General features: G+C 35.4%; 1 protein-coding gene across 1 annotated transcript; it reads right to left on the bottom strand.

Annotated features, from left to right (window-relative positions):
* Nucleotides 1-424: 424 nt before the first annotated feature.
* On the bottom strand, nt 425-988 carry LOC139899994 (UDP-glycosyltransferase 92A1-like). Its single transcript, XM_071882812.1, has one exon. The coding sequence runs from the start codon at nt 986-988 to the stop codon at nt 425-427; it is 564 nt and encodes a 187-aa protein (XP_071738913.1).
* Nucleotides 989-12,432: the final 11,444 nt, after the last annotated feature.

A 12,432-nucleotide genomic window follows, 5' to 3' on the forward strand; every position in this document is an offset into this window, starting at 1 on the left:
ATTTGTGCCGTAAAAAAAAAAAAAAAAAAAAAAAAAAAAAAAAACCTACCAGCCATTTGTTTCCCTGTGACTTTTCTACATTTCATTGATTTTGATCTCTAAAAAGTCCTAAAGCATAGTCATATATGGCAACTACATGATAATTATTGACAAATAATTTCAAAACTAGGATGCTTTACATAAAGTAGTCCTTTGTGTCACCAAACTCTTAGTTAAATACACATAAAAAAATAAATAATAGAAAGTAACTTAAATACTTTTATATCAATATCAAACAAATATAATGTAGTACAGTAACAAATTCACACATATGACATATCTTCTCTACACCTTTGAAACTTAAGCTTTACCATATGAGTGATAGACATTATATCCACATTTTATCAGGAAACCATATGCCAAAAAGACATGTAGATCACCTTTTTCAATTGGTTTGTAACTTGTGAAGGTTGTTTATCTTCTTCATTAACAATGGAGCTTGAAGGAAATCTTCCATAGCTTTCAAAGAAGAACCTTTAGAACCATGTTCATCATTTCTTGTTGCATCTTCAATCATTTTCTTGATTTCAAATGCTTTCTTTCTCATTTCTTTCCCTTTTCCATCTTCACTCATTACTTCTTCAATCTTCACCCTCAAATCATCACTCATAACTTCAAAATTAGTCCCTCTAGCCACCTCTACACAAACTTTTACAATCTCCACCATCATTTTCGCATTGTAAAACTGTTCGGCCGCCATCGGCCACCCTAACAACGGCACGCCACAACTAAGCGATTCCAATATCGACTTCCAACCACAGTGACTCATAAATCCACCTACAGATTCATGTGACAGCATCCTGTTTTCTTCCTCTGTGTTTTTCTTGAAATTTTCGGGCAGCCATTCTTCTACTTTGGATTCAGCGTTTATGTCGAATCCGAACGGAGGCCGAATTGCCCAGATGAAAAATTTATTGCTTTTATCTAATGCTTTTGCCAATTGCATCATTTGTGATGAAGTGATTGTGGCTTGGGATCCAAATGAAATATATAAAACAGAGGATTTTGGTTTTGAGTTCAAAAATTGCATATATTTGAATCGCTATTTTTTGCATTCGTAGCTTTAAAATTGATCGGCCCTATCGCCCAAACGGGCCGCTTGAATTTTCTTTTAAAATATGATAATCTGACTTCGTCCATTTTCTCAATTGTGTTAAACAAGAACCATCACAATTATGCCATTCTGGAAAATTCTTTTTTTTGAAATTCCAACCATGGATCATTTCCAGTTGTTAGTGCATATTTTGTAATCCCTAGTTCCATGAACTTTAACGTTTTATTCGATCATGTTGTAACCTGTAATATTGTTAAACGTTGATTGTCGATGTGTTATTTTATATTTGTAAACGTTTAAATATAATTCGTAATATTACTCGTCAGTCGGCCGACTGACATGGTCAGTTGACCGACTGTCATCCACTGTCGACCGACATAGGAACTGAGGTATTTAAGCCTAATTAATCTTCATTAATTTAGTTAACAACTCTGCACATTACACATACACGAAAACAGTTCTAGGTCGAGTCTCTCTCAATCTTCATGTCCAAATACCACAGAATGTCAGTCTAGGCTTCGTGTTTATCAAGATCTAATCTTGGTTTGACTTGTACGAACCCGAAAACCCATAGATATTCGTTTAAGCTCTTTCTAGTGTTATTCCGCCTCTAGATCGTGTTAGGTTGATTCTAAGATCCTCTCTCAGCGTCTACAAAGTGGTATCAGAGCATTGGCTTGCTGAATCAATTGTTTTAAACGAGTTCTTGGTATATTTTTGGGTCAAAAAATTGGTTTTGGATTGAATTTTGTATACTTTTACGTTAAACCTTTGGTTTTAATTGCTTTAGAGTGTTTACAGAAGTCATTCTAAGTTGCTTAAGGTGTTGGTCAGTAGTTTTAGTTCGAAAATTGAGCTTGAAATCGTTTAGAAGTCAAAAACCTGATTTTTTTTTTGGATTCTAGCTCTGAAAGAAAGTACAGTCGACCGACTTAGGAGACAATCGACCGATTTTCGTGTATTTCGACCGATTGTCATTAGTTCGACCGATTGTCTTTAAACCGACCGACATATGCTAAACCGACCGACTTAAGTTGTAAACCGACCGACTTAAGTACTAAACCGACCGATTGAAGGAACATCGACCGATTGAAAAAAATACTACCATTTGACTAAATGTAAACAGAACTTCGACCAATTAATCATTGACAGTCGACCGACTGTAGCTGTTCATCGACCGACTGTAGCTGTTCATCGACCGACAGTCACCAACAGTCGACCGACTTAGGATCAGATTCAACCTTAATTAAATTTTAAAATGTCTGATCAGGCAATGGCAATTACTTCCGGCGTTCAAAACATTTTACTATCTGATAGTGAATCAGGCAGTGCCAATCGTGCTCCTAGACTTGATAATACAAATGATTACATTAGATGGAGGGCTAGGTTCATGAATTACATTAGAGGCCTTGATCCTAGAATGTGGGATTTGATACAACATGAATATAAAGAGCCTTTAGGTACTGATGGTAATAGTAAAAAGTATGAAGATTATAGCGTGACAGAAAAAGAAACATATGCCTTAGAATGTAGATGTTATGCTCAATTGACCCAGGGTTTAGACGGTGATATTTATCATCAATATCAAATGCACTTAACTTCATATTCTCTTTGGAATGCTATTAAGATAGGTGTCGAAGGAAATAAGGCGTATCGTGAAAAGAAAGTAAAGTAATCAAAAGTGAATGGAAAAGGTTTGCTGCTCTAAGTCATGAAACGTTAGAAGAGACAATCATTCGTTATCGTCATCTTGTCTCTGAATTGGGTAACTTAGGTGTAGAAGTTACAGAACAGAAAGCTATCAAACAATTAACAGATGGTTTACCACACAAGTGGGATGCGTTTATTGAACAGATAGAAGACAGAGCTTCGTCTGCTGGTGAATCACTGACCCTAGATAAATTCACATCAAAATTGATGGTAAAGGACTTGGATATGGAAACCAAGAAGAAACGTCTTGAGGGTCAGCAGAGTCCTATAATTTACAAAGCTGGTACTTCTGGATTGAGCAATGTTCATGCTCCCTTACAAACAGCGTTTGTTTCTAATGAAAGTGCTGTAAATAGATCACAACCTGCTCAAAATGTGATGTTTCCAACCCATGTAAATAAGCCTAGTAGTACAAATCAGTCCACCATTAGACAGGAGCCAAAAACTGTAGTTCTCAACACTGAGAATTTAAGAACTAGGCCCCTTTCAGTTGTAGAGGAAGATATGGCTTTAGTTGCTTTGGTAGTTAATTCTTATAATGAAATGGTTGGTGGTCAAATTGGTAATGCTCATTTAGAAGCAGAAGATTATGAGCAGATTGATGAGGATGAACTTGAAAAGATGGATATCCTCTGAGCTATGGGTAGTGTGATTAGACGAGCAAAGAAATTTCTGAAAAGGACAGGTCAACAGAGCTTAGGTGTTACTAGAGATACTAAGTTAGGTTTTGATATGTCAAAAGTGAGATGTTTTAATTGCAATGAGTTAGGACACTTCAAAAGAACATGTACCAGGCCACAGAAAACTGGTTTTCACAACCCATTTCACAATCAGTATAATAAGACAAAGGTTAATGTGCTAGTTGAAACAACGAGCAGTGATACTATCAGAAATGATAAAGCAAAAGGCTTAATTGCAACATATTCAGACGAAGGTTGTGATTGGACAGTATTTGCTGATGATGAAAATCATGCTAACGTTGTTAGAATGCCTAAGACCGAAAAAGAAACTGAAAGTGAGAAACAAGAGAGAGAGAAAGCTGGTTGTGTTGGTACTGCGAATGAATGCATGTGTTACATCTGCAAGATGGAAGCAAGAATTGAGCGAACTTATGCAATGATCAGATATGTTAGAAGAGGTGTTCTTAACAAGAGAGTGTATGAGAAGTTCAAGTACGCAATGCACAATGATGGCGATGTATGGACGGATTACAGTAGTTCGTCTTCATCAGATGGAGAAACTATTGTAGTAGATGATGTCAATACTTCAGTTGAGTTGAATAATTCTGACTGTTCCAGTTCCAGTTCAGAATCTGAACCTGAATCAGAGACTGAAGAAAAGGAATATGCGTTCATGGCAAACACATCAAGTGACTCTAAGGTACAAACTGAATTTCCTTTGGTATGTAACGATTGTGCTGATCATAAGTTAGAAATTGCTAAACTTGAATCCATAGTTTCTAAATTGAATGATATCCCCTTAGGATGTATCTACTGTCCTGAAGTAAAACAGGAACTTAGGATTGTTAAAGCAAGTTATCTTGAGGTAAAAGGCCTATACGAGACTAATTTAACTCAGTTTAACAATAAAAAGGAATTCAGGGAGACAATCAAAACTCTAGAAAATCAAGTTCATGATTTAAGAGCTACAATTTCAGGTGACCAAAAGGCCATAATGATGTACTTAAATCAACTTGAATGTGCTAAGAGAGAAAAGGAAGAGTTTAAGATTAAGTATGAGTCATAAAAGGCTAGAAATGACACTTGGCAGCGAATGTCATATGTCATTGACTATACTGTCTATAACAAGAATGATGGTAAAAAGGGTTTAGGTTATAAAGAGTGTCCTCCTCCTCCTCCTCTTAGGAATGAGTACATTAATAAACCTTCTGATTCTTGCCTTAGTGAAATCCTAAGTGTTAAGCCTGTAGAGAATGAAAAATCAGACCGCACTAAGCCGGTTGTTGAAGACTTAGCTGAGGACAGTAAATCTGATTCAGAGTATGGAAAAGTTTCAGAGTTTGTGACACCAAAATCCAAACCAATTACTATCCTGAAAAATCCATTGAATGCTAGTAAGGCTAGTGAAAGCGGACAACCCACACCTAGAAAACAAGTAAACTCTAGGAACGCTAATGGAAAGAAAATATTTCAGACACCTGTCAAGTATCAGCAGGGACTCAACCTAGATAAAGAATATGTTCTTACACAAGCACCTGAAGAACTATTTAATAAAAGGAGCCCTAATACTAACAATGTGCCTAAATATGTGCATCCTAACCGTCGACCAGGCTTGAAACATCATGTTGAGAAGCCTATGTCACCCATGAAACAGTCTTTTCCCAATAAGCATCTGAGTTCAAAAACACGTACAAAAGAAACTCAAAACTGTAATAAATGTGGGAAAAAGGGTCATTGTGCTGTTAACTGTCAACAGCGTTGGAAAACACCAAAAAGAAAATCTGACACTGAAACGAAAACTACACACTATGCTTCTAGTTCCAGTTCCATAGGTACTTCAAGTAATAGTTCAAACGGTTTTTATAAACCAAAGTCAAATTCTATTGCTAATTCATCCACAAGGGTACAGTCAGGTGTGAATAAAATTTTTCAAACGAATGACTATTATGAGAAATCTGTTGGTAAACGTACCGTTTGGAAGCCTAAAACCGAGACAAAGGTTGTTGACAAGTCCAATGATCCATCAGGATCAAAGGGTCAATGGATGGATGTGCAAGTTATTGGTGTCGATGGGAAACCCACTGCCATTCGGGCATGGGTGTCCATCTCAAACTAACTTCTTTTCTTGTTGTGCAGGTCGCCTACGATCCGAGTAGAAATACCTGGATTGTTGATAGTGGGGCATCCCGGCACATGACAGGAAACATGTCCTTACTTTCTAATGTCAAATCAATAAATGGAGGATCTGTTTCTTTTGCAGGAGATGAAGGAGGTTTTATTACAGCTCAGGGTGTGATTGCTAATGCTAATGTTAGTTTTGATAAAGTGAATTTTGTGAAGCAGATGTCAAATAATCTGCTGTCAGTTTCGCAAGTAGCAGATAAAAAGCATACGGTTGCTTTTGATGATCAAAGATGCTACATTTTGAAGAAAGAGTATGTAATACCGGAAGAGATGATTCTTATGACAGCTCCCAGAAATAAAGATTTGTATATTTTGGATATGTCAACAGCCCATGTTAAAGCTGCAACAGGTCATCAAGCTTTCATATCCAAAGCTACAGAACAAGAATCAATTTCATGGCACAAGCGTATGGGTCATTTGAGCTTGAGAAAGATGAACAATCTTGTTCATAATAATCTGATTGAGGGAGTAAATGTTAAGAGTTTTCAAATTCCTGAAGGATGTCTTCCGTGTAAGAAAGGCAAACAGACTAAAAAGTCACATGCAACAAAGAAACATCATTCAATTGTTGTTCCTCTAGAGTTGTTACATATGGATCTTTTTGGTCCGATTAATCAAACAAGCATCTCTGGAGATTCATATTGTTTAGTAGTGACTGATGAATACTCACGATACTCTTGGGTAATGATGTTAAAGAAGAAGTCTGACACATTTGAAAATATAAAGTTGTTGTTTTTGAAGCTGGAATCTTTGTACAAGTTAAAGGTTAGGAAGACTCGAACAGATAATGGTACTGAATTCAAGAATCAGCAGATGGAGAGTTTCTGCAACGAGAAAGGCATTAAACAATAGTTCAGTCCAGCTTATACTCCGCAATCAAATGGTGTTGCTGAAAGACGTAACAGAACGTTAATTGAAACTGCGAGAACTATGTTAGCCGATTCAAGTTTACCGGTTAACTTCTGGAGTGAAGCTGTGGCTACAGCATGTTATACAATGAACCGATTGTTAGTAGTTAAGAGACATGGAAAGACTTGCTATGAATTGCTACATAAAAGGAAGCCTAACATTGAACATTTCGAACCCTTTGGTGCACCGTGTTCAATCATGATACGAGATACTGGAGGAAAATTTAATCCTAAGGCTGTTCCTGGTATATTTCTTGGTTATGGGAATCCAAACAAAAGAGTTTTCAACACTGTATCTAAACGTGTTGAAGAACATTTCGAAGTAGATGTTCAAAGAAATGCTGCTATTCCTGCTGGGAAAGGTTTTTCATGGCAGTTTGATTATGAAGATTTGTTTGATTCTTTTGGTCTTCCGTCCGTTGCTACTGATGATGAAGTTATTGCAAGATTACTGAATGAAATGCAGACGTCTCCATCACAAATGGTTCCGAAATCTCAAACGGCACCACAACATCACCCAGTGCCGCAACAACAACTTGTTCAAGATGATGAAGAATCAGGTGATTATCAAGATGATCCATCTTATGATGGATCTGATTCTGAAGAGGAGTCACAACCTATAGACAGTGGCGAAAGTTTTCATAATCTGCCACAAATTGTAGAAGTTCAGGAAGAACAACCAGAACCTGAAGGTGTTCGTAGATCATCACGAACAGTTGTCCTACCTCGACACTTAGATGATTTTATTGTTGATTCGAAAGGAGTTTCTGGAGCACCATCAAATGATGCCTCAACGTCTGAAAATCAGAAAGCTTCAACTGAGAATGTTATGCAAGCTTTCTATTCTTCACTAAATAGGTCAGGCAAACTCTTCTTACATGCATATTCATGCTTTGTGTGTCAAATTGAACCAAATTCTGTTGAGGAAGCTCTTCTTTATGATGATTGGGTAAATGCCATGCAAGAAGAGCTTTTGCAATTCAAGCATTTAGGAGTATGGAAACTAGTGACTCCGCCTCATGGTTGCAAACCTTATGGGCTTCGATGGGTATGGAAGAATAAAAAAGACGAGCAAGGTATTGTAATTCGAAATAAAGCTAGACTGGTTGTGAAGGGATATCAACAGATCCCTGATATAGATTATGATGAAGTATTTGCACCAATGGCTAGACTTGAGGCAATTCGAATATTTTTGGCGTTCGCATCTTTTAAAGGCTTCAAGGTCTATCAAATGGATGTCAAAAGCGCCTTTTTGTACGGGACTCTCAATGAGACCGTGTTTGTTAAGCAACCACCGGGTTTTACAGATCCACACTCTCCAGAAAAGGTATATCGTCTAGAAAAAGCACTGTATGGGCTTCATCAAGCTCCAAGAGCGTGGTATGGTACGTTGTCCAACTATATGATTGATAATGGTTTCAGAAGAGGTGTCATCGATCAGACACTTTTCATCAAAGAAAAGGGCAAGCATATAATGCTAGTACAGGTGTACGTGGATGATATTATCTTTGGATCTACAGATAAGACGATGGTGGATGATTTTGAGGAGGTAATGCAGAAACGGTTCAAGATGAGTTCAATGGGAACTATCAAATTCTTCCTTGGTATTCAGGTTGTACAAACAAATCAGGGTATCTTTTTACATCAGACAAAATATGTATCAGATATTCTGAAAAGATTCAAAATGGAAGATGAACGTCCTGCAAGGACGCCGCTATCGGTGAATCACGGGATTACACCGGATAAGGAAGGTGATAAGGTTGATCAAACCTTATATAGAGCCATCATTGGTTCGTTGATGTATCTAACAGCGTCTCGCCCTGATATCATGTTCGCAGTTTGTTTATGTGCTCGCTATCAAGCAAATCCGAATGTACATCATTTGCTTGTGGTGAAAAAGATTATGCGTTATTTAAAGCAAACTCCGAATTTGGGCCTATGGTATCCCTGTGATAATGATTTTGTACTGACGGCTTATAGTGATTCCGACTATGGTGGATGCAAGAAAGATTTTAAGTCAACATTAGGAGGTTGTCAATTCCTTGGAATCAGACTAGTTACATGGCAGTGCAAGAAGCAGACAGCAGTGGCCTTGTCCACTTGTGAAGCTGAATACATTGCTGCAGCAAGCTGTGCATCTCAGGTTGTGTGGATACAACAGCAGCTTCGTGACTACGGTTTAAATATTTCTAACACTCCTATTTTGTTGATAATTCTGCTGCCATAGCTATTACGAAAAATCCTGTGAATCATTCTAAGACCAAACACATAGGGATTAAATATCATTTTATTCGAGACTGTTATGAGAAAAGGCTAATTGATGTTATCCAAATTGGCACAACTACGCAAAGGGCTGATCTTTTCACAAAAGCTTTTGATAAACCACGTTTTGATTTCTTGTTAACTGAGTTAAGTGTCAAAATATTGTCAGATGTCGTTCCTGACGAAGAGACCAACGAGTAACTTCATTTTATGCGTTCTGCTTGCATAGCTGTATATACTGTGTGGTTATATTTCTTTTCTTTCTGATTGTTTCTGTGTGTTTAAAATCTAAAAACCAAAAAGATTTTAGATTTTTAGTATTTTAGGGGGAGTAATGAATGCAACATCAGATATTCAGAAAATAAAAAAAAAAACGAGTTTGATCTATATAAAAATGGGATACAGACTTAATCATAGAATGAGATGATCATAATCACAATCATGTAAATATCTTGATAAGGAACTCATGAAAAGGTTTACAGCGGTTGAGGGTAGTCACTTAATTACCACAGGTGCATACTGAAATGTCCCGTTCTTATTAATTAAAAACGTTCCATATTAATTGATTTCGTTGCGAGGTTTTGACCTCTATATGAGACGTTTTTCAAAGACTGCATTCATTTTAAAACAAACCATAACCTTTATTTCATCAATAAAGGTTTAAAAAGCTTTACGTAGATTATCAAATAATGATAATCTAAAATATCCTGTTTACACACGACCATTACATAATGGTTTACAATACAAATATGTTACAACAAAATAAGTTTCTTGAATGCAGTTTTTACACAATATCATACAAGCATGGACTCCAAATCTCGTCCTTATTTAAGTATGCGACAGCGGAAGCTCTTAATAATCACCTGAGAATAAACATGCTTAAAACGTCAACAAAAATGTTGGTGAGTTATAGGTTTAACCTATATATATCAAATCATAACAATAGACCACAAGATTTCATATTTCAATACACATCCCATACATAGAGATAAAAATCATTCATATGGTGAACACCTGGTAACCGACATTAACAAGATGCATATATAAGAATATCCCCATCATTCCGGGACACCCTTCGGATATGATATAAATTTCGAAGTACTAAAGCATCCGGTACTTTGGATGGGGTTTGTTAAGCCCAATAGATCTATCTTTAGGATTCGCGTCAATTAGGGTGTCTGTTCCCTAATTCTTAGATTACCAGACTTAATAAAAAGGGGCATATTCGATTTCGATAATTCAACCATAGAATGTAGTTTCACGTACTTGTGTCTATTTTGTAAATCATTTATAAAACCTGCATGTATTCTCATCCCAAAAATATTAGATTTTAAAAGTGGGACTATAACTCACTTTCACAGATTTTTACTTCGTCGGGAAGTAAGATTTGGCCACTGGTTGATTCACGAACCTATAACAATATATACATATATATCAAAGTATGTTCAAAATATATTTACAACACTTTTAATATATTTTGATGTTTTAAGTTTATTAAGTCAGCTGTCCTCGTTAGTAACCTACAACTAGTTGTCCACAGTTAGATGTATAGAAATAAATCGATAAATATTATCTTGAATCAATCCACGACCCAGTGTATACGTATCTCAGTATTGATCACAACTCAAACTATATATATTTTGGAATCAACCTCAACCCTGTATAGCTAACTCCAACATTCACATATAGAGTGTCTATGGTTGTTCCGAAATATATATAGATGTGTCGACATGATAGGTCGAAACATTGTATACGTGTCTATGGTATCTCAAGATTACATAATATACAATACAAGTTGATTAAGTTATGGTTGGAATAGATTTGTTACCAATTTTCACGTAGCTAAAATGAGAAAAATTATCCAATCTTGTTTTACCCATAACTTCTTCATTTTAAATCCGTTTTGAGTGAATCAAATTGCTATGGTTTCATATTGAACTCTATTTTATGAATCTAAACAGAAAAAGTATAGGTTTATAGTCGGAAAAATAAGTTACAAGTCGTTTTTATAAAGGTAGTCATTTCAGTCGAAAGAACGACGTCTAGATGACCATTTTAGAAAACATACTTCCACTTTGAGTTTAACCATAATTTTTGGATATAGTTTCATGTTCATAATAAAAATCATTTTCTCAGAATAACAACTTTTAAATCAAAGTTTATCATAGTTTTTAATTAACTAACCCAAAACAGCCCGCGGTGTTACTACGACGGCGTAAATTCGGTTTTACGGTGTTTTTCGTGTTTCCAGATTTTAAATCATTAAGTTAGCATATCATATAGATATAGAACATGTGTTTAGTTGATTTTAAAAGTCAAGTTAGAAGGATTAACTTTTGTTTGCGAACAAGTTTAGAATTTACTAAACTATGTTCTAGTGATTACAAGTTTAAACCTTCGAATAAGATAGCTTTATATGTATGAATCGAATGATGTTATGAACATCATTACTACCTTAAGTTCCTTGGATAAACCTACTGGAAAAGAGAAAAATGGATCTAGCTTCAATGGATCCTTGGATGGCTCGAAGTTCTTGAAGCAGAATCATGACACGAAAACAAGTTCAAGTAAGATCATCACTTAAAATAAGATTGTTATAGTTATAGAAATTGAACCAAAGTTTGAATATGATTATTACCTTGTATTAGAATGATAACCTACTGTAAGAAACAAAGATTTCCTGAGGTTGGATGATCACCTTACAAGATTGGAAGTGAGCTAGCAAACTTGAAAGTATTCTTGATTTTATGAAACTAGAACTTTTGGAATTTATGAAGAACACTTAGAACTTGAAGATAGAACTTGAGAGAGATCAATTAGATGAAGAAAATTGAAGAATAAAAGTGTTTGTAGGTGTTTTTGGTCGTTGGTGTATGGATTAGATATAAAGGATATGTTATTTTGTTTTCATGTAAATAAGTCATGAATGATTACTCATATTTTTGTAATTTTATGAGATATTTCATGCTAGTTGCCAAATGATGGTTCCCACATGTGTTAGGTGACTCACATGGGCTGCTAAGAGCTGATCATTGGAGTGTATATACCAATAGTACATACATCTAAAAGTTGTGTATTGTACGAGTACGAATACGGGTGCATACGAGTAGAATTGTTGATGAAACTGAACGAGGATGTAATTGTAAGCATTTTTGTTAAGTAGAAGTATTTTGATAAGTGTCTTGAAGTCTTTCAAAAGTGTATGAATACATATTAAAACACTACATGTATATACATTTTAACTGAGTCGTTAAGTCATCGTTAGTCATTACATGTAAATGTTGTTTTGAAACCTTTAGGTTTACGATCTTGTTAAATGTTGTTAACCCAATGTTTATAATATCAAAAGAGATTTTAAATTATTATATTATCATGATATTATGATGTACGAATATCTCTTAATATGATATATATACATTAAATGTCGTTACAACGATAATCGTTACATATATGTCTCGTTTCAAAATCATTAAGTTAGTAGTCTTGTTTTTACATATGTAGTTCACTGTTAATATAATTAATGATATGTTTACTTATCATAATATAATGTTAACTATATATATAACCATATATATGTCATCATATAGTTTTTACA

This window comes from Rutidosis leptorrhynchoides, chromosome 3 (assembly GCF_046630445.1).
Source record: "Rutidosis leptorrhynchoides isolate AG116_Rl617_1_P2 chromosome 3, CSIRO_AGI_Rlap_v1, whole genome shotgun sequence".
In the NCBI taxonomy this organism is placed as follows: Eukaryota; Viridiplantae; Streptophyta; class Magnoliopsida; order Asterales; family Asteraceae; genus Rutidosis; species Rutidosis leptorrhynchoides.